This window comes from Erigeron canadensis, chromosome 8 (genome assembly GCF_010389155.1).
Source record: "Erigeron canadensis isolate Cc75 chromosome 8, C_canadensis_v1, whole genome shotgun sequence".
NCBI lineage: Eukaryota > Viridiplantae > Streptophyta > Magnoliopsida > Asterales > Asteraceae > Erigeron > Erigeron canadensis.
The window spans coordinates 29897729-29923045 of NC_057768.1; the positions used below are offsets into that span (position 1 = coordinate 29897729).

General features: G+C 32.4%; 3 protein-coding genes and 1 long non-coding RNA gene across 5 annotated transcripts; 1 reads left to right on the forward strand and 3 right to left on the reverse strand.

Annotated features, from left to right (window-relative positions):
- The first annotated feature begins 3688 nt into the window (after nucleotides 1–3688).
- LOC122610589 lies at nucleotides 3689–5540 on the forward strand. Its single transcript, XM_043783566.1, has 3 exons — nucleotides 3689–4172; nucleotides 4511–4785; nucleotides 4968–5540. Exons 1-3 carry the CDS (start codon nucleotides 3689–3691, stop codon nucleotides 5538–5540), a joined length of 1332 nt encoding a protein of 443 aa, XP_043639501.1.
- A 4285-nt stretch (nucleotides 5541–9825) lies between these two features.
- LOC122580683 lies at nucleotides 9826–10788 on the reverse strand. The gene is made up of 2 exons (XR_006320839.1): nucleotides 10690–10788; nucleotides 9826–10334 (listed from the first exon to the last, which is right to left on the reverse strand). It is a non-coding gene; the product is annotated as an uncharacterized LOC122580683 (long non-coding RNA).
- A 793-nt stretch (nucleotides 10789–11581) lies between these two features.
- LOC122580479 (cold-regulated protein 27-like) lies at nucleotides 11582–13817 on the reverse strand. Of its 2 annotated transcripts, none has more exons than XM_043752751.1 (4): nucleotides 13628–13817; nucleotides 13293–13542; nucleotides 12373–12482; nucleotides 11582–11894 (listed from the first exon to the last, which is right to left on the reverse strand). In XM_043752751.1, exons 1-4 carry the CDS (start codon nucleotides 13757–13759, stop codon nucleotides 11853–11855), a joined length of 534 nt encoding a protein of 177 aa, XP_043608686.1. In that variant the 5' UTR covers nucleotides 13760–13817; the 3' UTR covers nucleotides 11582–11852. The 2 variants fall into 2 exon arrangements, with proteins under 2 accessions (XP_043608686.1, XP_043608687.1); XM_043752752.1 differs by having other exon boundaries at nucleotides 11582–12265.
- A 7297-nt stretch (nucleotides 13818–21114) lies between these two features.
- LOC122610590 (glutamate receptor 2.9-like) lies at nucleotides 21115–24575 on the reverse strand. The gene is made up of 5 exons (XM_043783567.1): nucleotides 24293–24575; nucleotides 22734–24004; nucleotides 22321–22639; nucleotides 21591–21973; nucleotides 21115–21477 (listed from the first exon to the last, which is right to left on the reverse strand). The coding sequence occupies exons 1-5, from the start codon at nucleotides 24573–24575 to the stop codon at nucleotides 21115–21117; spliced, it is 2619 nt and encodes an 872-aa protein (XP_043639502.1).
- Between the last annotated feature and the right edge of the window lie 742 nt (nucleotides 24576–25317).

The following is a 25317-nucleotide window of genomic DNA, read 5'->3' on the forward strand; positions in this document are numbered from 1 at the left end:
TGAAGTGGAGGATAGGTCGTCTATGAAATTATTATGACCGGTTCGGTGTATAGATCTTGATATATTCTTCTTAGAACATAATAAATGGAGAGCAAGCCAATAGATATAAAACACACACTAACAAGGTAAACATTATTGAGGTCCGTTAACTAACCAATGGTCCGCTATCTCTTCTATGTCCTTTGTTAGGGGGGCCTAATTAAGTGTTCCAAAGACCAAAAATCAGTTTAGTTTTTTTGTCTTCTAAAGTAGTAACCGAATATATATATATATATATATATATATATATATATATATATATATATATATATATATATATTACATCACATGGCGAATAAGCATAGGCTAAGACCATGGTCACTCTTTGAGACGTATCTAAGTTGTGCCACGAAGAAGACAAAGTATGATGTGCTTCTTTTGCTGTTTCGCCTAAAAATCTACTAGTCAAATGTTCCTAAAGGCAATCCTCATGCAATTTATTTTATTTTATTCTTAATCTTGGTTGCGCGAACCATAATGGTAATAACTTCATACGTATGGTCCGCATGGATAGTCGGTTCATGGGACGACGACAACCTACTTCGCTGATCTATCACCGGTTATGTGTGTTGATGTGGATTGAAAAAGTTTTGAGTAGTCTCTAAATAGGAGGCATAAGTTAGAGACTTTTTTTCGAGGTACGTAAAGAAAGAAAAAAAGACTAAGACTTATGAGAATGAATTGGGAGGGCTTAAGATCCCCACAAATTAGAACAACATAAAGGATAGGATCAAGCCAGATAAATCTTAATCTTTAAATTAAAGTCAAGAGTCATGATTTGAAAAAGTTCATTCAATTTTGACTTTTGATTATAATCAAATGGTTAAGATTTCTTTAACTGATTATAGGAACTTCGGTGGATACTAATACAATTGGAAGTACACATATATCTATTCATGTGTCCTATGGGAGCTTGATAATAATTAAAAAGAATTCAAAAAGGGAAAAAATAAAGGTGCGGTGAGCGGGACATAGTTTATATTTTGTCAAAAATAACCTATATTTGCAAAATAAATTGAAAGTAACCCAATTATGTAAATAATTTCAAAATTTAACTTGAGTTTTGTAAATTATTTTATAAAGCTTACTCTTATTGACGTAACGGGTTAGTCATGTCTGTAGGTTACTTTATGTCAATAAAATGGCTTTTAGAAGGGAGAAAAAAAAGAGGTATATTTATTCTAACTAAATGAATGCACGCGCGATGCGGCCGCGTCAATACACAATTTGCCAAATGTCGTGACGATGATGATATACAAGCAATGTGAATATAACTCATTCTTATATGTAATTTTAAGTAACTTGTACCTCGATATGTAACGAATTTACAATTCATGTTAGTATCAAATAAATATAAAACCACTTTAAGGAGCTCATCGATAAAGACATATTTAAAAAAATTAATATCATCAGTTTCATGATTCAGGGGATGACAGTGTTTTGTGATTTATGGGTTAGGGGTTAGGAATCATTAAAGTGGGGTTAGGAAAGGAATTAATAAGGGTAATTTAGGTATAAAAAATGTTGAATTATTTAAATTTTTTAAAATGAAAACATCTAGTTTGTTTTAGGTTATAACGAGCATGGTACCCGCACAATGCGAAGGTGATGGTGGGGATGCCGATCCAGTGGTGTTGGTGACGGTATTATTGGTGGTGATAGTTGTGTCAAGTGGTGTAGGTTGATGTAATGGTGATGGTAGAATATTTAGAAAAAATAAGGGATTAAAGTGTTAATTATTCAAATAAGGTTTTATGGTGTAAATTAATTCATTAAGGGCAAATTTGATAATATATAAAAACTTTTTTCATAGTGAGTGTTTATGAAAGACAATTTAACACTTTCGTATGTAGCATTTGAATAACACTTTCTACTTGTAGGGATGAATAATTTTTATAAAAAAGTATAGATATTTGTATTATAGGAAAAAGAAAGTAAGGATATATATGCCATTAAATGAAAACAATTTTACATATTAACTTTTTGAACTAATATAAACAAATAATAAAAATTACTTATTAATTTTCAAAATATATTAAACTAAGATATTTTTATCCAACTTAAGCCACAACAAAAAAAATAAAGACATCACACATTTTGATCATATATTTACTCTTAAATGTGTGATACACTTGCAAATTATACTTAACAGAATAAAATTGGGGTTACAAATTAAATATGAAAATTCATGTTTAAAGTTTGTAGATTTTTAAACCTTCATATATATCAGGGTGGATAAAATTCTAGACAGTTTTAACCTTTAAATGGGTTAGATTAGTGGTTGGAGCTTTTGTTTTCGGAAATAGAGGTCAAGGGTTCAATCCTCATGCTCAACAAAGCTGGAGGCCCTTTTCTATATTTGTTAAAACCTGGAAGCAGTTTCTCTACCTTTGGTTGAGGTATGACTGTTTACATAACAACCCCCATATATTGTCGTATTTAGGACCCAAAACCCATAAAAAAAATAACATTGAGAGTTACTTTAATTTCTTTAGTTTTAACTTTTAAGGTGAATTTTTTTAATTTATAATACCTATTCTATGCAAATGAAAGTTTGAACTTTTAATTCAATGCACACAAAAAACGTAAAAGTCTTTTATAATTTATTCACAGGTAACTAAAAGTTATTAAAAGTTGTAAGTTGTAACAGTAGTATTTTATAAAAGTGGGTGTGAAATACTCCGTAACTAGATTTTAGACCCGTGTCCAACACTGGACACGGGATTTACGATATTATTAATATTAAATCTTCATACATTTAACTCATAAATTATAATTTTGTAGAAATATGGTTTTAAGTGTTATATTTTGCAAGTTGTAGTACAATAATCATAGGTTCGCCACTGTCATTATTAGCCTAGACATATTGATTGATATGTTTGTCGTAGTTATTCTACAAGACACATGTTATATATAATAATTTCTCTATTATAGAATATTTTGAAACGAATTGTACTCATAATGTGATATTATTATGAAAAATATTTAAGAATTAAAATATAAACATACTTGTGATTCTGTACTTGACATTCAAGTATATGTATCTGATCATAATGCGGATCCAAAACACGCATAGGTTTATTTTCAATCACATGTTCTATAATAATTTGATTACAATTAGAACTGTTTCTATATTCTTTAATAACAATTAGGACTCTTGATTTGAAATTCCTATTGTGTTTAAAATGATGATGTTATCTGTTATTATGTTTGAGATATGTATCTAGAGTTTAATTTATGTTTATATTAAATATTAAACAAAAAATTAATATTTATAATTTATAAAAATCTAATATAATATTTGTTAGGGGGAAGGGAGTGGTGGAAGGCATGGGGCGCGGCATGCCATGCCGCCGAGGGAACACCGGCCCCAACCCTTCGGCATGGCAGCGGCATGATGAGTAGCGGCATATAAGCCCGGCGAGGTATGAACATTGGGAGGTGGGGAAGTCATGCAATATTCGACCGTTGCTCTAATAAAAAAAAATTTTTTGTCCTTTGACCAAAGAAAGTAGTCGTTGGGTGCTAAAAAACAAAAAAAAAACCCTCTTTTTTTCTATAAATACATCCTCATTCTATTTAACAAATACACCAAAAAACTATATCCCTTGTTACACCAAACACATTTTCTACTTTCACAAAATTATCCATGGAACCAAGGAGGGGGAAAAATGTTCGAGGTCCACCGGCACCGACACGAGGCAATTTTCGTGTACCACGAAGAGTAGACACGGCTCAATATCAACCTCAACAAGTCGACCCCTCACAATACTATATTCCCGACCCACCACCGACTATTCAACCTCAACAAGTCGACCGCTCACAATACTATATTCCCGACCCACCACCGACTACTCAACCTCAATATCATTACGCCTCACAATCTCATACGTCGTATTTTCCCCCTCCTCCACGCGCAATGCATCCCCCTCCCCCTCGCGCAATGATTCCTCCTCCAAGTACCCACGTCCAAGATTACGAGTGGTACCAAACGGCCGAGATTGATTTGGAGTCGTTCGATCCATTTGATCGCTCAACGAATCCTCCTCCCCCTACCCGCTCGCGTCCACCGACTCCCCTCCCCACCGATGATGAGGATGACGCCATTCCCGATACACAAGAAGTTCAAATAGGTATTAAACTATATATATTTATTTACGGTTAATATGTATATATATATGTTAATATAATATTTATTTGTAAGTATATATAATATTTACGGTTAATATGTATATATATATGTTAATATTTATTTATATGTATATATAAATATACTATATATTTACGGTTTATATATCTATATATACATATATATATATATGTTAATATAATATTTATTTGTAAGTATATATAATATTTACGGTTAATATGTATATATATGTGTTAATATTTATTTGTATGTATATATAAATATACTATATATTTACGGTTTATATATATATGTTAATATAATATTTATATGTATATATAGTGGAAGAAGTTGCACTGAAAAGGAAGTATACAAGACGGGCTGACAAAAAGAAATGGATGCAAGAAGAAGAGGTGGCGTTGGCACAAGCGTGGATTCATATTTCCACATGTAGAGTAGTCGGTAATGAACAAGGGCGGGATAAGTTTTGGGAGAGAATTTTGGAGCATTTCTCAAAGGAGTTGGATGGTACAACTCGAACAAAGGATAGCCTCAACACCAAGTGGAGCAACATGTGTACGGCAATATCAACGTTCAATGGATGCTTCATCCAAGCGGTATTTATAAATTTATATATTTAATATATATATATATATATATATCGTTTATTTAATTGTTAGTATTTAATATTATAAGTTTATTGTTAGTAGTTGTTAATATTTAGTATATATATGCATTATTTAAGTTTAAGTTTATTTTGTTAATTTAGTAATATTTGTGTTTATGTTGTTAATGGTAGGATGGTGTAAGGAATAGTGGATGTGATGATATAAATGTGATGACTGAGGCGTTGAAGGACTACAAAACAAGAACCGGGAAGGAGTTCACGAGTATTGCAGCTTGGAAGGTTGTGAAAGATGAAGCAAAGTGGAAGGAAACAATTCAAGTTGGGCAAACATCTTCGGCCCATTCAGATAAGCGAAGAAAGTCGTCAGAAGGAGGCAATTATGAGTCGTCTAGTAACAATGCCGATGCCACTGTGTTGCCGGATTTGAATGAGTCAAGCACTCCTAGTAGTCGGCCAAGAAAGGGCCGAAAGAATGTGGGGCCATCATCGTCAAAGGGGGGAGGTTATTTTTCCGCTTTTACGGAGGAGTACGCGGAGAAGAAAAGGCAAAATATGGAGGAAGCGAACATGAAGAAGCAAGCATTGTTGGACTTACAACTCGAGCATCAAACTACCAAGACCAAGAGGAGTAACTACAAGTTTTTCAACACCCCACACGCGACATCCAATCCAAGAAGCAAAGAGTGGGCGATTGAGCAAAAGCGGGAGATTGCGGCAAAGTATGGATGGGAGTTTAATGAGTGATTATTATGTTGTTTAATCTATCGTTTATGTTGTTTATGTGTCGAACATTTTAATTTTTATTTGTCTAAATTGGTAATGAACTTTGTTTAATTTTAATATGTATGGTTTATGTTTTAATTTTAATGAAATATTGAAAATATGTTTTTATTAAAAAAGAAAAAGTTTGATTAAATTAAATGAAAAGGAAAAAAAAAAATTTTGGGAGGGATGGGGAAGTCATGAATGCCATTAAAAATAGTTGGGAGGGATGAAAAGGAAAATTGAGTTGGATAAAAATGATTGGTAGAATTTGGGAGGGATAGAGATTTAAACTACACCACTCCCTTCTCCCTTAATAAGTCATTAGGTTTTGAAATAAATTTTTAATTGTAGACAATATTTTATATGTTGAACTTTTTTTAATAAATTAAATGATTGCAAATTTTAAAGAATTCTCTCAAGTTGATGGTTAAAAATATATATAGATTAAGTATTCAGGGCTAAAAAATGTAAATTATTTATGGAAAACAAAAAAGTATAAATTAATGAGACTTTTTCTACAAATTAATATAAATATCAATATAATAATATATTTGAATAATGATCATCAAGATTTTTAATTTGTAGTTTATTTAAATGATGACATCATCAAAAGTCAATTTGATGAAATTGAGTGATGTGATTGATTAATAAGTTATTAGTTCAACTGTCTTATAGTCGTAGTACCATTCAAATTTTTAATTTCCCCATGTGTAAACATACATATATCATACAGTATTTAAGTTTTAACAAAAGACCATCGAATATAATTAATTAATTAGAAACATTTTGCCTGTCGCATTGGACGAGTTTATGCTACTTTACGTACATATATATGAATTATGAGAAAATGACCTGCAAATTTTACCTGTCACTTTAAAAAAAGTTATAAATTAAACCTTTAAATTTGATAAACATACATAGCCCACCTGAATTTTACATAGCCTTTCCCAAATTTTACATAATCTTCATTGTTTTACGATATTGCATGTTTTTCTTAAAATTTTCTATGAATTATATAACAAAACAGTCTATCATGCATGGCAATTGCTAAGTGTGTAGACCCCAAATATCTAGTACTTTTGGTACACATGTCAATTTTCTATTTCCTTGCAAAGTGGCCTAGCTTTGTTTGCCACGTAGTACTCTACATGTCACGTCTTCACCATGCACATCCAATAGATGGCAACAAGATAGATAGCAAATCTTGATGATGGGATATGAAAAATATTATATACACTGTATATATATATTTGCAGATTCTGTATATTTATGCACTTACAACGTACGAAGTAAAAGTATAGGATACAACGTGTTCAAAAACTGTATGGCCAACTAATAGTACGTACCACGGAACGAACTAGATGTCCTTTACTTATATTTGGGGTTCAATTAATAAATTAAGTAAGTTAAAATGGTACGAAGTGATTGGTTTGGAATAGAAAAACGCATGTGAACGGTTAATTAGGAAAGGGCGGAAATGATGAGGTGTTAAGCTAGTTTGATGTATACCATTACTAGTCAAACATATATCGGACAACATTATAGTCTTTATTGACAAGTTTTTAATTTATTGCCAAAATTTTGCAACATATATATATATATATGTTTTGTATGTAAATGTCAATGTAAAAATATATAGGGACAACATTTTAATTAGTTTTTGTTGACAACTTACTCTTATTCCTAGTTTCTTTTGTGACAATTTTTTTAAAAAATCCGCTAAATTGCTTGATATGGCTGATACGTGATGACAAGTATTCGTTGTTCGGGTGGTTTTGTGTTCTACGTACATTTATATATTACCTGGTTTTCTTGGTTTGTTTTTTCATGTACGATCCGTTGGTGGTGATTTTCAAGTGGTGTATAATACATGGGACAAAAGTTACATCATGTGATACCGCAAAATAATTAAGTTAGAATGGCTGATTTACATGAAAGGTTGGGAATCCAATTACATAATCAGTGAGAAAAATTACCAGTGTTAAAAATATATATTCCTATTTACATGTAAAGTAACTGTTAAGAGTGCGTATACTAAAGTTTTTACTGAGGTGCATACCCCAAAATCATGGGAAGAAGTTTTTACTTAAGTGTAGTAGTTGTATATACTATATAACACTTTAAAACATATTTACTGATGTACAGTTAACAATTTGTTTATACATATATACCCCTTCACTTTAGTTATCCAACTAGTAAACTTGAAGATGGCGAAAAAAATAAGTGGCCGAGCATAACATTAGACATTTTTTTACAAGTAGCTTATACGATCTCTATCCAAGGGTTGTTTATTATAAAACAAGTATTAAAGTAAAATTAATAGAATAAGATCTTAACCATTAGATCATGATAAAATTGATACACGAAGATTCACGAAGTACAAACATATATATATATATATATATTGATGCACGATAATTTTCATGATGCATGGTATTATTTTATTTATTTTATTTTAATATTTATTTTATTTTATTTAGGACTTCTTTTATCAAAATGTAATTTTTAATTCACTATGTAAATTTGTGGAATAGTTGTCATGAATTCATGATAGATATACTCCATATACTTTTTCATTTTCAATAGGAAATATTTACCTTTGAAATGGTTAAAAAGTAAATGTACAATTTAATTAATAAAATTCAACCAAATTTAAAGTTATTAAAGAAATGGAACTCAAAATCATCCAAACAAAAAGTACAAAATCATTAAAAAATGATCACAAAATTCTAGATCTGCTATCTAATATCCATCAAACATTAGCTAGACTTTTTTTATTCGTTAATTTGAATGTATAATTTGAATATATTCATGATATTTTTAATGAAATTATTTATAACATATTTTTTTTAACCCTTAAAATAATTATAATAACTACTTTTACATCAATTATTTTTACGTTAATAATCGCACTGCTACTGCCGCCGCCGCCACTCATCGTTGGGCGACTGCCGTCATCACCACCACACCGCCGCATCGTATGAGCATGTGACCAGTCTAAAAGGTTTGTATAGGAATCGCATGTCCATGTTCGACCTAAGGGAAGCAACTTTGTTTGAATCTTAGAGAAGTGATGACAAATGTCAAGAAGTTTAGCACAAAACAAATAAGGAAACCAGTCTATTGGGCTACTGGTCAAAAAGTATTTCAAAAAGAAAAAGAAAAGAAAATTTGTAGTGAAAAATATCTAAGTTAATGGAATTAACTTGTGGGCGACGTACATACACAGAATCTCAAATGAATGGGAGTAAAAGATTTAGTTTTGGGGTCCATAATCCCCAATACCAAAAATCCAGCTGGAAATGATCCCTAAAGTGAATGAATTATTGTATAGTGGTTCGGTTCTTTACTACTGGGGGTATCTATCTATCTTATAAAATCTACAGGCAATGAAAAAATATGAGCAAGCAAGGCCAAGATAATGATTTTGACAGGTCCACTTTGGTGGATTATTAACATCTTTATACTGCTCATTCGACGACTGTTTGGCTGTATCTAGTACGTAGTTACCGGTAAGTCGCTAGCATAGCCTGACGTGTCGTAGACTGTTCGCGGTTAAGGACAAGAACTAGTTCCTAGAATGCTCTTTGAGAAGATTCATGTATGCATGTGTACTGACAAATTAAGCCATGAGGAAACTGCTTGATAAATATTGACCATCTGAATTGGCACACTTTTGTTTTGAGACTAACTCCCACTAAACAGTAAACACTATACAATTCCCGGCTATGCATGTGTGACTTGATAACTAGCGACATGTATCATATGGAGCTGTCTGGTTTAAAGAATTTAATGGAATTTGATGGAAAGGAATTTAAGAGTCTGACTCTTAAGTCCTTTGGTGTGCCATGGGTTTAAGGCCGTCAATATCATAATTTTGAAGTTAAGGGACAAAATAACATGCCTAATTGATAAATTGTCACATAAAATATCTAAAAGATTTTATGATGCTATTATATATGGGTCAGGATTGTTATAAGATATATAATGATTGGGATTTCACTAGATGGTATTAATCAAGTTCATGTATTCTGGATTGTTTATCAAGTTTACAATAGAAACCCATTTTGACATATTACCCAACATGTCCGACCCGCCCATTCAACCACCAGCCCACCTCTTTTGAGTCTTTTCACTTCTGTAACCTTCACATACTATATAAGGTAAACATATCCATTGACATCAAAGCAGGAGGGTTATGTTCACCTGATTCATAGCTATAACAACAATTTGGGATCGAAAATAAATAAATTGCTGTAGTGTATCAGACAAAATGAATTATATCAAATATCACATGTATATAGTACATTAAACAAAAACCTTGGGCTTGAAATTGAAGTACATAGAACAAAAACCTTGGGCTTAAACCAAGTATTGACAATCTAACATGCTTCCGAAAACAACTTGACAAGAGTGACATATTAACAATTAAAACCACAATTGATAACTATAAGTCTATAAATATCCCCGAAAGAATATTCGTGAAAACTTTTTGATGTTAAACATCACATAGGCATCTAAATCAAGCAGATTTTCCTCTTCATACCAAACAAAGTGCCCTTTGCTACGTCTTCTCAATCCGAAGAGTAATTCCAAGTTAAAAGAATAAGACAATATGATAAACGACTGGAAAAAACCCCATCACTATTATAGATTCTAGTTTTGTCAATTCCACGTAAGTTTTTCGACAAGAACGTTAAAACCTAGCTGACTCCACCTCAGCATCAAAAGACCCATCCAAAGTTGTACATGGGCAATAACACCAAAAGCCAGCTGGAATGGTCACAAAAGTGAATGAATTATTGTATAGTGGTATTTGGCAACGGGTATCTATCTATATATATACAGGCAACAGAATTATGCAGGTCAAGGATAATGATTTTGACAGCTCTCAAGGTTTCCACTTACTGAGGAGAGTAAGTCGGTGAATACTCGTTCCACTATGAAGTGCGTAGTACAAGAACGGTCTCAAAGAAGATCAGCCAAAATCATATCGATAAATTGTACGTTAACAAGAGATAATTGGCTATAAATGAAATTTTAGTTAGATTGCTTGAATGTTCTTTCATGATAACAAATATGAGTTAAACCTAACAGCATGCAGTTTGTGTGCAAATGTATTCATTACCTGAGGTGTTCAAAACGGCATGACCTAAACAGGCAATTGGGCCTTGTCCAATGTTTACTAGCACAATCTATTGGACCATCTTTGTCACTAGAACATAAAAATACAAGTAATCCACTGTTAGATCACAAGTTCACAAGCCAATACTTTTTCCATGAAAGGATTACTCTCTCACACACCATAAGATGCATAATTTTACTTCAAGTGATAAGCCTAATCAATAACTATTTAGATCAATGACCTATATGTTGCATAGTAGTCAAACCGTAGACATAAATTCCTTTACGTTGCGTACAATAAGAGTAAAGATTTGATTTTCCCCTGGTAGTTTAAACAAGAATCCTTTTGAGTTGACCCACTTACATACTATGTAAAAAAAAAAAATTAGCATTTTTTTTCTGTAGTGATATCAATAGCAATCACACATTCATTAGATGATAAGTTAATGTTTTAGTTGCAGGGTTCCTAGATGTTCAAGACATCAAAAAGGTGAATGAGCTCTGTTTCAAAGTTGTTCACAAGTCAAGTTTTGTAGCAAAATATTACTGATTTGAATATGTTTGATGAAACTTTCTCAGATTTCATGCATCCAATATTACTTCACGACATGACGACAACGAACACGAATATAGACATTCACCAAGTGTTAGGCAACATATTACTAAATGGACTTATCTTTTTAAAAGAAACTTTTTGCTTGATAAATAAATCATAACATATGAAAACATATCAGCAAAACCCATTTATATAAACAAACGATGCTTGCTGGATATTGCTCGGATATTAAAAAAAAAAAAAAAAAAAAAAAAAAAAAAAAAGAAAAAGAAAGAAAGAGAACGCGTCTTCACGTTAAGTAATTGAATGAAATAAATGGAACAAACGATTAACAACTTGATCTGTATCAAGACTTTGTGCACCAGTGTTCATATCGCCAACATATGTATGCATCGTCATCATCACATGTATCTTATACAATACCATTTTTTCCTAATAAGATTTTTTTTACTATTCCTGTGACAGGATTGTACACCAACATACTCTAGGCTAATGTGCCTAATACTTAAATGAGTTAATATCATCTAGCTATTTAGGTTAACGATTCAAATGCCATCTGCTTCCTCTAAAAGTCGTGCTGTGGGATACATTACAACACTATAAATTGGTTGTCAGCTATCCCTGTCACTGGAGAAATGCTGAAAGGAGATGGCCTGATAAAAAGGAAATAGATAGATACTAGTAGATAAGCATTTATTTTTAGAGATGGAAGCAGAGACAGATCGGGCATCATGGGTAACGAATAAAAATGGGTTAAGGTCAAAACGAGTAACTGCAACTCTGTCAGTGGGACAAAAAATATCGGGCTGGCTCTAAACCACTGGCACTTTTATGTCTTCTTTTTTAATCAAGACAGCAATTAAGTAATGTATATGATTACAAATTATACTAATTCAAAGCATATATGTTTTCTTCAGAAACAATGACCTAAGAAGTTTTAAACATATCATACACATCAGCGAAACTTTTGACCCGCTTAACCATTCCAACCATGTCATTTTCTTGTACCGAGTTTTTTTATAATCTGTTAACAATAAAGTAAAGCCTGATTTGGTCTGTTTGATCATCACTGCTAATGATCGCATATAAACATATAAGGAGTACTATTTTAAGACCAATTTTGCATATTACCTGATTATTGCCTGATCCAGAAACTGCAGAAGTAATCTTCCTCTTTTTGTTACACAACGTGTTGACCTTTTCTACCACATAATCGTCAACAAAGTTTTGATCTGTCACCTCTGCAATGTTACAATTTTTTGTCAAAACTGTGATCAACTGATCATATACTTCATGTAACGCCTAATATGGCCGTGATCATCTATCTTAAAAGAGGAGCAGTTTTTTGGGGGTTGTTAATAAAAGCAATTCATTTTTGTCGAAGGGTTCAAATCAATATTTATTTAGTTCATGAAGAATATTACAAGTTACCAATAACATCAACTTCAGTTCACAAGTTTTCTCACTTTTTCCCAACTAACAGACAGTTAGGCATTTGACAGAAAGACGCATTAAACTACATACATACTCAAACCAAGTAAAGCTTTGCAGCTGTTTTACATAAGGGGTTACTTGTGACTCTACTTTTGGTTCCAAGCGGTATCAAGCTTGCATGCTTAACTTCTACATAACCAAATTTGGGAAGTGAACATCCATGAAGGTCACGAAAACAGGTAGGTCACATGGTTTGGGTAACGGGTCAGAATGAGTACAGTTTACGATGTGTAAATTACTATGCGGCTGCACAGGTCTGGTTGACTGACCACACAAAACTATCTGGAACTTTGAACTTTGTAAATCATCAATGTATTAAGTTGAATACAAAAACTATGCTATGCTTCTCATCTAATTTCTTGTAAGAAAGATTTAAAATGTCTCTTTAAATACATATAAGGTAACTTCTGGTCATCTGACCCGTTCAATTATAAAACTTTATACTTTACCCCTTTGACCCGTTACCAATTGAACACAATGAGTTCACGAGTTTTCATATAAGTAGGTTGAAACTGCCACCTCTAATATGCAAACGAATATTAATAGCGTAGAAGAACCTATATCACTGCAACTTGTTTTTTGACAGCACAACTGCAAGTCGGATGCAGGGAATTCCTGTGAATTTGCAGTTAATGATAGTTTTTCCTCAGTTGAAGGGGGTTCTAATGCTCCATGCCGAGTTCTTGTTCTAAAATGCTGAATCCATGGATTGCTTGAAGAAATATAGGGTCTATTTGCTTCAATACGCACATTGTTTTCACTCCTGAAATTAATCCTTGACCAAAAGCCATGTTGTAGAACCTTAAACTAAAATATAATTTACGTCACGAAATCCATCTTAATTAGCAGTTCCATTGAATAAAGAAGAAAAAAAGAGTATCAAATTTTAAACCTGGCCAGAAGAGCAATAGGTGCCCGTATGCATTCTCCTAGATGACATTGAGTCAGAGGAGGACTCGCTTTGAGTTTGCAAACTTCGCATATCCAAAGAGTTATGTAACTCGTCAACGAAAGTAGCTTCCATTGACTTTAGGTACAAACTATGCTTCTCATCGGTCCATTCCAATGATTCTCTTTTTGGAGATTCCTGATAGAACATTTGTAATAAACACCAAAAACTGAGTAAATACTCAATCAATATGCAAAAACACTGGTGCAAAAGGTCATATATGATTCCAAGAGTCTGATTAATAAAAGATTCATGTTTTAATTGCCTAAATGATTCAGAGGCTCTATATGGACTTGGTATTGTGTGCTGAAAGAACAGTCTGAACGACAATGAATTAACCACTTTAAACATGTGATCTGTGTAAATAACAATAATGCTTTTGTGTACTCAATGAACAGTTAATGACAACGAATTAACCACTATAAGCATGTGATGTATGTAACTATAGTGATCACTTATTTATTGTGATCAATAGACCGAATAACAATCCGTCAATCATACACTATATTCTTTAAATTTTTGCTGAACGGGCCTAAATACTAGTTCATTCAGCAATAACAAAGAAACATATTTAGCACTCAAATAAGGCTACTACAGTTTTTGCAAATGTAAAAATGAACCAAACTTATCATAATTATCTTTTCAATGTTCATTATTTGCAACATGGAAATTCCTTTGTTGCATCTTTTTATTATCTGTGTAGATGAAGACAGGAAAGATTATGAAATCTGCATAAATAAAAAAAGATATACAAAGAAGCAAAGTTATGCAACCACCAAACAGGCATGCTTACAAAAACAAAATTAAAAGATCAACTATGGAACATGCCCAGACATTACAAACAGACCAACAAGCACAAGTCTAACTATTCATAGCAACTAACTCGTGAAAGATCTGTTTACAAAGTGGCCATTTTGGCCCCCAGACGGTTTTGTGATCTCTCCTGATTACGAGTCCAATGAATTTCATCAAAACCCCTTGTATCTAATTACCAATCATGCTAAAATAAATTTCTGGTAGACATTCAACGACAATTCCATTGAACATTGTTGATACCTGCTACGTTTCATCCATCCTAATTGAACTAGCAACTACTAAATAATGGTGAAAACATGAAATACATTTTGAAACAATCACGGGAACTCAAATACTAGAGTCTTAACATTTGTCAAAGATAGTCTTTAAGCAATGACAAGCCATCGACCATATATTGAATAATTGGTGATTTACGGGATACGATACTAGTACCATAGACTTCGATAATCTTTCCACACTATACAATTTTAATAACATATTGTACAAGCTTCTAAAACATTGTTTCGGTAAATTAATCAAAAGTTATGGTACCAATATCACCTCCTAGAAATTTATACATACTTTTAAGGATTCTCAGTCAAATAAAACATAACATGTATTAAAGTAAAACAAATAAAACAACACTTTTTCTCTAAACTAAAAATTGTCGCATTGGTTTATATATTTGTGCTCTATGAATTTATGCAACTTTACTTTTATCATGATCTAGGGGTCAAGATGTTATCTTATTTGTCTTATTATAATACTGTTTTAAAATAACCAACTTCTACCTTTAAGTTATCAAAGAGCCATATTTGATTATTAATTCATTAAATAATCCAAATTCTAAATGAAAAAGGGAATGTTAGCATAAAACAATCATGCCACAATTATATATACTAGACAAATGTCTGCGTGATACGGCGATGATGATGTTAAAGGCAGTGGCGGCGGCGATACTGGTGATGGTGGTGATGAGCTATGTTATCAATTTCGGTGAAATTTCGGTGGTATTTCGGTTTTCGGTGGTGGGACATAATTTCGGTTTTTATATCGTTTCCGAAATTTTCGGTGGTTTTGACCGAAATTTGACCGAAAATCAACTATCTATATTTCGGTGATATTAGTGATTTTCTCGGTGTAAAATTTTTTTCGGATCAAGATTCAAGCTGCAGCAGTAGCGACTTCAAGCTGACTTCATGCAGCAACAACATAAACATCAATTAGGTATGATTTGTAATTTTGTATCTTAATTTCTATTTTATGAAGTAGCAGCAACATAAACAACAATCGGCAACATCTATTTTTCTTTCTTTCTATTTTTGAATTTTTTATTTATATAAGCAACAACATAAGTTTCTTTCTATCTTATTGTTTTTCAGTTTCATGTAGACGTTTTGTTTTCTGTTTTTGGACTTCTGTTTTCTGCTTGCTAAAGTCTGGTTTTCAGTAACTTGAATTCTGTTTTTCAGTTCGAATGTTTTCAGCAATCTGTTTTCTGCATTCTGTTTTCAGCAATCTGTTTTTCTGTTTTCAGCAATGTGAATTTTGTTTCAGCACTTCCAGGTTTTATCTTTTGCTCTTATTCATGTATATATATATTATATATATAATTTAATATTAGAATGACCGAAATACCACCGTAAAAAACGATATTTCGTAGACGAGTCCTCGACAGAAACACCGAAATTTATGTCCTTAACTACTTAGGTGACGAGGACGTGGTTATTGACGTAAAAGGGGTAGTATAGTTATTTTAAGAGTTAAGAGATGCATGTTTGTAAATTATTTTATTAAGGATTTGTGGGTTAATTGTAAAAAAGAAAGATTTTAAAAATGGGGACATTATAGATATTTTAAAGATAAAAAGTTGAAATGAGGAAATGTGGGTTTGTTTTATGTAAGACGAGGGTTGGTGCCCACGCGTTGCGAGCGGTTAAACGATAATGATAATACAAAACAGCGAGGGAGGATTCGATATGCGTGTGTAAATAGGAAGGAGATAAATAAGTGATTGTGTGTTAGATCTTGGTAGAGTGTCTGTTTGATTGTGTTTAGAGATATAGAATTAGAGGTAATGTGTGAATTAGAGGTAATATGGGATATCGAAAAGATTGCTGAGTCCAATATGTTTTATAAGGGATTATAGAAAAATAAAGATATTCTATACGATCTTATAAAACAAATAAAAGATATCTTAATTATTGAAATTTTTAAATATTTTCTTATTTATCTTATTATTTGATATCATTTAATTTCTATATTATTTATGTTTTATATTTACATAATCATGTATACGTATTTTACAAATAATAACAAACACATCTTTAATATTCTTGTGTGTTAGGCAATTAAGAACCGCCGGCCGACCACCATCACCTTTTGATGCATACTAGACTTATGCCCGCGCAATGCGGCGGCGATAAAGGCAATGATGGCGGCGACGGGTGGCGGAGGTGGTAGCGGCGGTAGTGTCGGCAACGGTAGAGGTGATGGTGTTGGGGGCGGCGATGGTGGTAAATGTAAAAGTAATTGATGTTAAAGGTGGTAAGGTGGTAAGGTGGTTATTTTAAGGGTTAAGGAATATATATTGTAAATTATTTCATTAAGGGTATTATAGGTATACCAGATAAAGATTTTTAAATTAGTAAATATAGGAGAGGGGTATTTTTGGTTTTTCAAGACGGAAAAAGGTGATTTGTTTTATTAGATAGTATAAATATGAAATAAAGTTTACAAAACTTATGTACATTACACTTTAAATTTTTTGTAAAAATCATACACCACCTCAAAATTAAAGTATACATCAATATGCTTCACATGTGTGAATATGCTCAACAGACTCTAACAACCAACAAAGGTTGAAAATTCGAAAATTAAAAAAAAAAAAATCAAAACTATATCGAGCGAACCCTATAATGAAAGAACGACATGTAAAGACCACCTATTTAATATATTTTCGTCTAACGATCAAATAGAATGTTCTCAAAGAATTTTCCAATTAATAAATAGAATTTTTGCTTTTAATATTGTAGGCTAGAATGCTAGATTAGTTTTTTGCATTAGTTAAAGGGTTTTGTTAAACGAAGTCCTAAAGGCTGCAGTTAAAGTTCATTAGTTGTAAATTATCATAAAATTCAGGACTTTTGATAATTATAAATTATCATAAAATTCAGGACTTTTGATATGGAAGGGTATACATTTTTGATTTTTTTTATGTAAGTTAAATTGTATTAACATTTTCCTTATTTAAAAATTGAGGTTTTCAAGTTAACCATCTACATAGGAAACCACAAACACACAATAATAAGGTTGACAAAAAACAAAAGCAATATAAACTTATAAAAACCTAACTAACCACATGCGTGCAATTTTAGCCCTTACATAAGAATGTAAAAGGCATGAATATTTATTTGCAAATGTTATGTATGCATATTTCCATGTGTATTTCTACATGTGTTCACAAACCATCTTAGTCATCCATGATCCATCTATATCTAAGAGCCAATCGTTATATACTTTCCGTTCAAAATAATTGTCTTTGTTATAAATATCACAGGCAATTATCTATAATAATAATAAAGAGACAATATTATCCTTATTTTTGACATAGGAATTAGTTTTATAAGGAAAAAGGTATATCAAAGTGATAAATTACAACCAAAAAAAACAAAAACCTACAAAATAGATACGCTGTTCCGGAATATACATCTTACCATAATGGAACTCTCCTCCTTTCCCAAAAACTCGTTCCCGGAAAATATTTGAGCCGCCGTCACCGGAGGTGGAATCTTATATATATATATATATATTTAAAGATTTTCTTGTCTTGATTATATATAAATAAAATAAATTAATAGATTTTAATGAATGAGAGAGGAAGTTGAAGTTTGGTGAGGATGAGTTTTACAGTAGTATGTTAAAAAGGGTGCAAAGTGCCAGATGTGATATGCTTTTTTACACATGGCATGCTGACAAATTAACAAAAGTATATGTATGTTTGACTTTTAAGGATTCAAGATATTTTTGTTTTAGCAGCCGATTTTTATTTGTACGGTCCAGACTAGATATTTTGTTGCTTGTCTCCCGAAATATCCATACCCCTGTACTTTTGTTTACTTTGATCTTGGCCTCCATGTTACTATAATTTACGTAAAAGTAAAATAAGATATTTTAAAAGATAAAAGTTTAAGGTATAAAAGGATAATAATAAAATATAAAATATATATATATATATATATATATAATATATATATATATACTAGTTCTAATATCTGTACGATGTACGGTAAAATAGATTATATTATAAAAAATTCGAATATGTTTCATATATGATTCGTGAGTCGAATAAAATTATGGTTAAAATAAATCGATGATCGGAACTAAATTATAATAAACAGTAATGATAAATATAATATATGTTTAGTTAGAGTTTTGGATTTACCTTAAATTTTTAGAATCACATCAAAATCGAAACTTGTAAGCATAGTAGATGACGGCAAATAACCTTGTGATTTCGATCATAAACTTAAAATTTTAAATTCTTCATACTAATAACTTACTAGATGTTAGACCCGTGTCCAACACTGGACACGAGACTTACTACATTACTAATATTAGATATTAATACATGTAATTCATAAAAGTTTATATATTCAAAGTTGAAGATATAAGTAGATACTAAGTGTTCAATTCAACTGTCAAAAATGTTAAGCTAATAGAGAGAAAACTAATGTAATAAAAGAACATTTGAAGCATATACCCTCCTTCATCATTTTAAAGACTTCTATATGAACGGAATTTGTTGTAGTGTTTTTTGTCATCTCATCTTTAATAACTATTTTAGTTATTTGTTTTTATTAATTAAATAAAATTATGTAAAGAAATAATGATGACATCACGAGAGTCAATTTGATGAAATCAAACGATATAACTGATTAATAGGTCATTAGTTCAACCGTCTTTTAGTATATATTGAAATTAAAATTAAAATAATACTATTAAAATCTTAATATAATTACAATAAATTTAATTTATTTATAATTAATAATTATATATATATAATAGAACATATTATTGGATATATATTAGTTATTATTATATTGGATAAGTATTATCAATTATTCTATTGGATATATAATAGCTATTATTATTTATTTATTATATTAAAATTTTTGGGTAAAAAGTGTAAATTTGTGATGGAAAACAAAAAAGTGTAACTTAAAGTCAAAATTGAAAACAAAAGTCAACAATAAGAAATCGAGAGTTATGATTGGTCGGTAAATTATTAGAGCAACTGTGCTTTAGTATAATAAAAGATTATAATTAATTAATATATGTAATAGGAGTTGGAGAATTGAGAAAGAAAAAGAGACAGATTATTAATGAGAAAACAATCAATCAAATAAGGTTATAATGTCTTTTGTATTAATAAGCCAAGAGTTAGAGTTTAATTCTATATATAAAATAGGGAAACTAAATCTATATACAATTATAAAAGCTAATTAAATAAAATAAATATATTAAGTTAAAGTTTAATTCTAAATCTAATAAGAAAATTGAATCTATATACAATTAAAAAAGCTAAATGACACGTGTCAATCAAGGATTATGCCACGTGTCATTTATTTGTACGGTCCAGACTAGATATTTTGTTGTTGTCTCCCTAAATATCCATACCCCTGTACTTTTCTTTACTTTACTCTTGGCCTCCATGTTATAAATGTAATTTACGTAAAAGTAAAATGAAGATATTTTAAGAAATAAAAGTTTAAGGTGTAAAAGGATAATATATATATATATATATATTAAAACATTAGTTATTCGAGTTTTTTTAGCCCTCCTCCACAATTCAAAGATATTCTTAAACATTGACACATTGGATTTGTCCTACGTGTCATCTCCATATTTTTTTGCACAATATTTATTTTTATTTATTTATATGAATATCTAAAATATTGTGCAAGGGTGTAAAAAGGATAATAATACAAGGGTTTAATGTGAAAAATATTGCATAAAGAATAAAATAATCATTTCCAATTATGACATTTCAACATGGATGTATAATTTTTATATAAAAAGTATAGATATACGAGTAATATATAATCACATAACTATTAAACTACAACAATCATTGATTCATTATTCTTCTCCTGACCCTAACGAGTTTGCAACTCGCCTCGACTTAGACCGAGTCACACCCCTACTCGCAAATTAGGCTAAAAGTTGGGAGCAAATAAATTACCTACAGAGTCGTCACTATTTTAGTGTAACTTGACTCTACTCCTAAGACTTGAGCAAATAAAAGTCACCTACAAAGTCGTTATGTAAGGTGAACTTTGTTTTGATGCAACTATAAAATTACTCACGAGTTGACTCGACCTTTATTAGCAAAGATTCGAAACCAGCCAAAATTAGGCAAGCTCAAGCTCGGTCGTTTAAGGCCCTACTATAAGCTAGGTTAGGCAAGTAATATTCTAATATGGCTGAGCCCTATTGTTTGATAGGTTAGGAAATACACAACAGGGCACACAGATTTCATGATTATTGAAAACAAATCTCATGATTTCTTTTATAAACATTTACTTACTTCTGGTAATGAAAAATATACAAATAGTAAAAGCTTATGGTTCTGGTCATTGCAACTCTACGCCAGGATTAGGATATCTGTTATGGAGTAGCATTGTCACCCATTTCCCGACTCTTCTCTTCATGAGATTTGATAGTGTCAATTTCCAAATCCAGTCTTGATTTTCGGCTATTAGACGACCCAATGTGGTGAGGAACACAAGTGCAGAAATGCCACCTGAAATCATGAACATACCGCAGAACGTCGCAGGGCCTAGACGTCCATAACCATCGGATTCTTGAATTAGTTGAGAACAGTTAGAAAAGGATTTAAGCATGTTTCCCTCTAAAGCATCTATCTCTCCATTTTGTGTTACTTTTAGAATTGCCTCAGAAATATCTTCCACCAATGTTGATCCCTTCCGAAACACCTAATGAAAAGAAGAGAAAAGAGAAAGCAAAAGATGCAAATGTTAGGCTTATTTCTTATAATAAGAAATAATACTAATTAATTCTGTTCAAAAAAAATGAATGTCAATATTACGAAACCAAAACCGCCAAGTTTGTGAGTCCGTCCAGTCTTTTCATAGCTGTGGCAATACTTTGCAATAAAGACATTGGCATGTGGAGTTACAAAGAAAGCCGCTGCTATCTCTCCCTTCTTGAATGCATCGTCGTAATCATCCATGGAATTAATATGCCTAATGTTCTCGGGACTAAAATGCAAAACATTCACCAAATATCGAACAATGAAAGAATTTCCATTGCACCCAACCACATCATTACTTTGAAGAGATACTGACGGTTGAAATCTTGAAACCGTCATAATTGAAGATAGTGTAGCAGTGAAACAGGCAGCAACAATCACATTTACACAAAACCATGTAGCCAGCACCAACCGAGACAGATTGTTTTTAATCAATTCCCCTGCGGAGATTAATATTGTTAGAATTTTCTCTACAATAAAGCAGAAAATTTAGTTATTCTCGCTTCTCCTTGTTGACAAAAAAAAGGGTAAGTGGGTGGGAACCCTCTGGTCCCATGTACCGTCTTGGTACCTAGAGCACACACCGCGTAGAAATCACCCCCGGTGACTCACCATCCTTACACATGGATCACAAAATATGGTTTCTCCACTTGCATTTGGCAAGTTTCGAACCTGTGACACGCAACATTCATCTGTGGGCCCATATGGTCACATGGTGGCGGCACCTAGGTTTCACCACATTAATGTATAATGAAGAAAAAAAACAAAGAGAACGAACAGGACTTACTATGTGCCAATGACAAAACTGCAACTGAGAACCAAAGCATCTTGCTAAAACAATCCAACGCAGATGAAGCCTTAAAGTCTTCGCTCCCGTGTACGTGTTCGTTAAACCAGACAACTGAAACTGTGCCTATTGTCATTGCCAATAATACAATCCACATTTTTGTTGTGAAGGCATAGAGGAAGATAAACCCTTCCTTCATGCTTTCTTGTTTTAGGGGTACCACCATGACTAATCCTGACTCCATGTAAGGTTGAGAAAACTGAGCATACTCATACCGATCTGCCATTATTTCTGTATCACCAACAACCGCATCCAGAGTCTGCATCATAGACATACTTATTATTGTCTAATGATTTAATATTACTTATGCCGTGTTAGTATCACTCACAAGCATTAAGAGGTATTATATATACCTTGTTATGAACTTCACCAACCATCTCGTCATATGAGCCATAGTATGGTATGAAGACATAAGACAATGAATAAGGGAGCTGCTTCACAGCCGCAATAAAAACTTGTATCGAAAAACCAGTCACATAGGTTTCATTCTTGTCTGCTGCATAACTCACGTTGACAAATTGTTTGAATGCCCCTTTTGCTGGCACTCCTATCTTCAGTGGGTTCCCTTCATTTCTTGCCACTTGACCAGTTGGAGTTTGTTGAGTTCCACCAGGCCAAATTATCGAATCCAGGCCCGCAGCTCTGTTTCCATGCATATCATTTGAGAACCCGAACTTTGGGGACCAAAAGTTAATCTCACTGTAGCTTTTACCAATTACATTAATTATGCTAAAGGTTGGAAGTTGAGCAAATTTTCCATCTTTAAAGCTTATAGAGCCGCTAACACCATCAAATTCAGTAAGTGTAATGTTTTTTAGTAACTTCATTGATGAACCCGATCCTTTTGAAACTTGAATCGCCTTAGCAACAGCCAATGTTGCATCATAAGTGCGCAGTGCATAGATACTAGGGTTCGAATACTCGTCTTCATTTGGATATCTGGTTCTAAACTTTTTTCGAAACTGAAATTTGAAGTTTTTAAAAGACTCGCTGGTTTCTACTACTTTAGTTTTGAATCCCACCACACCTTGCATGCTCAATAAAACAGTTGGGTCAACTGAATCAAAAAGGCTCGATATATCATCAGATATGATCCATACATATCCCTTTTCCATCATGCCCAATTGCTTTGCTTTCTCAAATAGTAGGATACATGATCTTAGAGATGATTTTAACAGAATGAAGACCCTATTTTCCTTCATCTTGAACCGTTTTAGCTCTTCTTCAATGAAGCTGCTTGGGTTTGATAAAGAATGCAAAGGAGGGAATGTTAAGTGGCGTTCAATGGTTGAATCGACTAAGTGGAGTGCATCAGAGAGATGCATTAAGAGACCAGGACTGGAGCTAAATGTGCCGTGATCTTCATAAATTGGTGTGACTTTTCTCCAACCAAAGTGGCCAAGTATGGCGGCAATACATTGCATATGGATTCCGATATCATGACTCATTTGAACAAAAGATGACAGTGCTGCTGATTGTGGAAGTGAAGGTATGGCTGTTGGGGTTAGAGAAATGATTGGAATGTTCTTGGTAGACTTATCAAATTCAGCAGCTAAAATAGCTTCTTGAGGACTAATTGCTCCAATTATTGCTTGAACTTCTTTGCCCTCCATAAGGTCCATTACTGTTTTAAAAACAAAGTTCACCTTCAAAAACTTTATTTCCAGCACTTAAACAATCTAACGTTTAAAAAGGTGGCTATCGAATCTGCTATAGATTCTGTTCTGGGTTAAAGTCCATAAAGATTTTGCCATACGGAATAACGGAATCCCATATTGCATACCATTGGTACTTTTTTCGAGATATACAAGGACACGGAAAGACTTTTATGCACCCAAGCTCATCTACACATTTGGGTTGGGTCATATTAACCAAAAGTAACTTATAGCATAATAATTCATATCTTACATACCTTCATAAACTGAACGAGCCGGGTTTCCCTGAGAATCCTTGAGGTACAAAATGGGGCAAGAACAAGTATCATTATTCATTCTGCAAAAGTTATTGACAGCCATCTCCATGGCTATCTTTTGTTCTCTTCCAACACGAGAGCTTTGTTCGATAACACCACCAATTGCTCCAACCAAATGTTGGCTATTTGGACAACTTAGTGCATTGTTGTGATTTGCATGCACAAAACTTATTACAAAAGCTAAAGTGCCAAAGAGACAGAGCAAATTGCTAGACACTTTCATCTCAAAAAAGAAGTTGACTATGGTAATGAAGATGCCTATATATAAAGATTATCCTTTTTTTGCTAGTTATAGTAAGTGACACACACTTGGTCAACTCAGATGACAATGAGAAGAAAAGTATAGAGCAATTAATCCTTTTTCTGGCTTGTGTCATATTTCCAATTATTTGACAAAGTCAAGGAATCTTCATTGGCTTGGTCTATAATTAGTAACCCATTTGCATTTATTCAAATCCCAGAAGTTATCATAAAATAATCCCACATGTGTATATCTGTGTGTATATATATATATATAACATATGCATAGATATTGTTCATAAAAATAGTATGCAGACAATTAGTTTTTAGCAATTTGCTATAAACTATATATGTTTGTCAACTCTTCAGGAGCATTTTTTGGTGGTGGTGGGTACTAAAACGTCAGCGAGGATTGTGATAGAAGTTCAGCATGGATCGTGATGGAAGTTATTGGATAAACTTTAAGTAAACTGGATTGAAACAGCAAAATATACAATAAAAGGAGAACAAATGGAGAGTGGCTCTTCAGCGAAGGGAAAGTGGCTCTGCTTACGACGCACCACTCCTCTGGTCAGCTTGAAGAAATACACGAGTTAAGCAAAAACTAACCTACCGATCAATATGATATTCCCCATCCTTTGATCATATACGTCTTTAAGCTCTGCTTCATACGTCCAAAGTAAATTAAGCACTAAGAAAGGATTCTTGAACAAGGATAAGCCCGG

Bases quoted from the DNA above. Each gene is read 5' to 3' on its own strand.
- LOC122610589 (XM_043783566.1), top strand. From the start codon at position 3,689: ATGGAACCAAGGAGGGGGAAAAATGTTCGAGGTCCACCGGCACCGACA. The intron at 4,173-4,510 runs GTATTAAACTAT...ATGTATATATAG, and splicing joins TACACAAGAAGTTCAAATAG to TGGAAGAAGTTGCACTGAAA. The intron at 4,786-4,967 runs GTATTTATAAAT...TGTTAATGGTAG, and splicing joins ATGGATGCTTCATCCAAGCG to GATGGTGTAAGGAATAGTGG.
- LOC122580479 (XM_043752751.1), bottom strand. From the start codon at position 13,759: ATGGAAGCTACTTTCGTTGACGAGTTACATAACTCTTTGGATATGCGA. The intron at 13,543-13,627 runs GTTTAAAATTTG...ATTATATTTTAG, and splicing joins CCTATTGCTCTTCTGGCCAG to TTTAAGGTTCTACAACATGG. The intron at 11,895-12,372 runs GTAATATGCAAA...CCTTTTTATCAG, and splicing joins CTGGATCAGGCAATAATCAG to GCCATCTCCTTTCAGCATTT.
- LOC122610590 (XM_043783567.1), bottom strand. From the start codon at position 24,575: ATGAAAGTGTCTAGCAATTTGCTCTGTCTCTTTGGCACTTTAGCTTTT. The intron at 24,005-24,292 runs GTATGTAAGATA...TTTTTAAAACAG, and splicing joins GGCTCGTTCAGTTTATGAAG to TAATGGACCTTATGGAGGGC. The intron at 21,974-22,320 runs GTAAGTCCTGTT...TAATCTCCGCAG, and splicing joins AGTTTTGTCATTGGCACATA to GGGAATTGATTAAAAACAAT.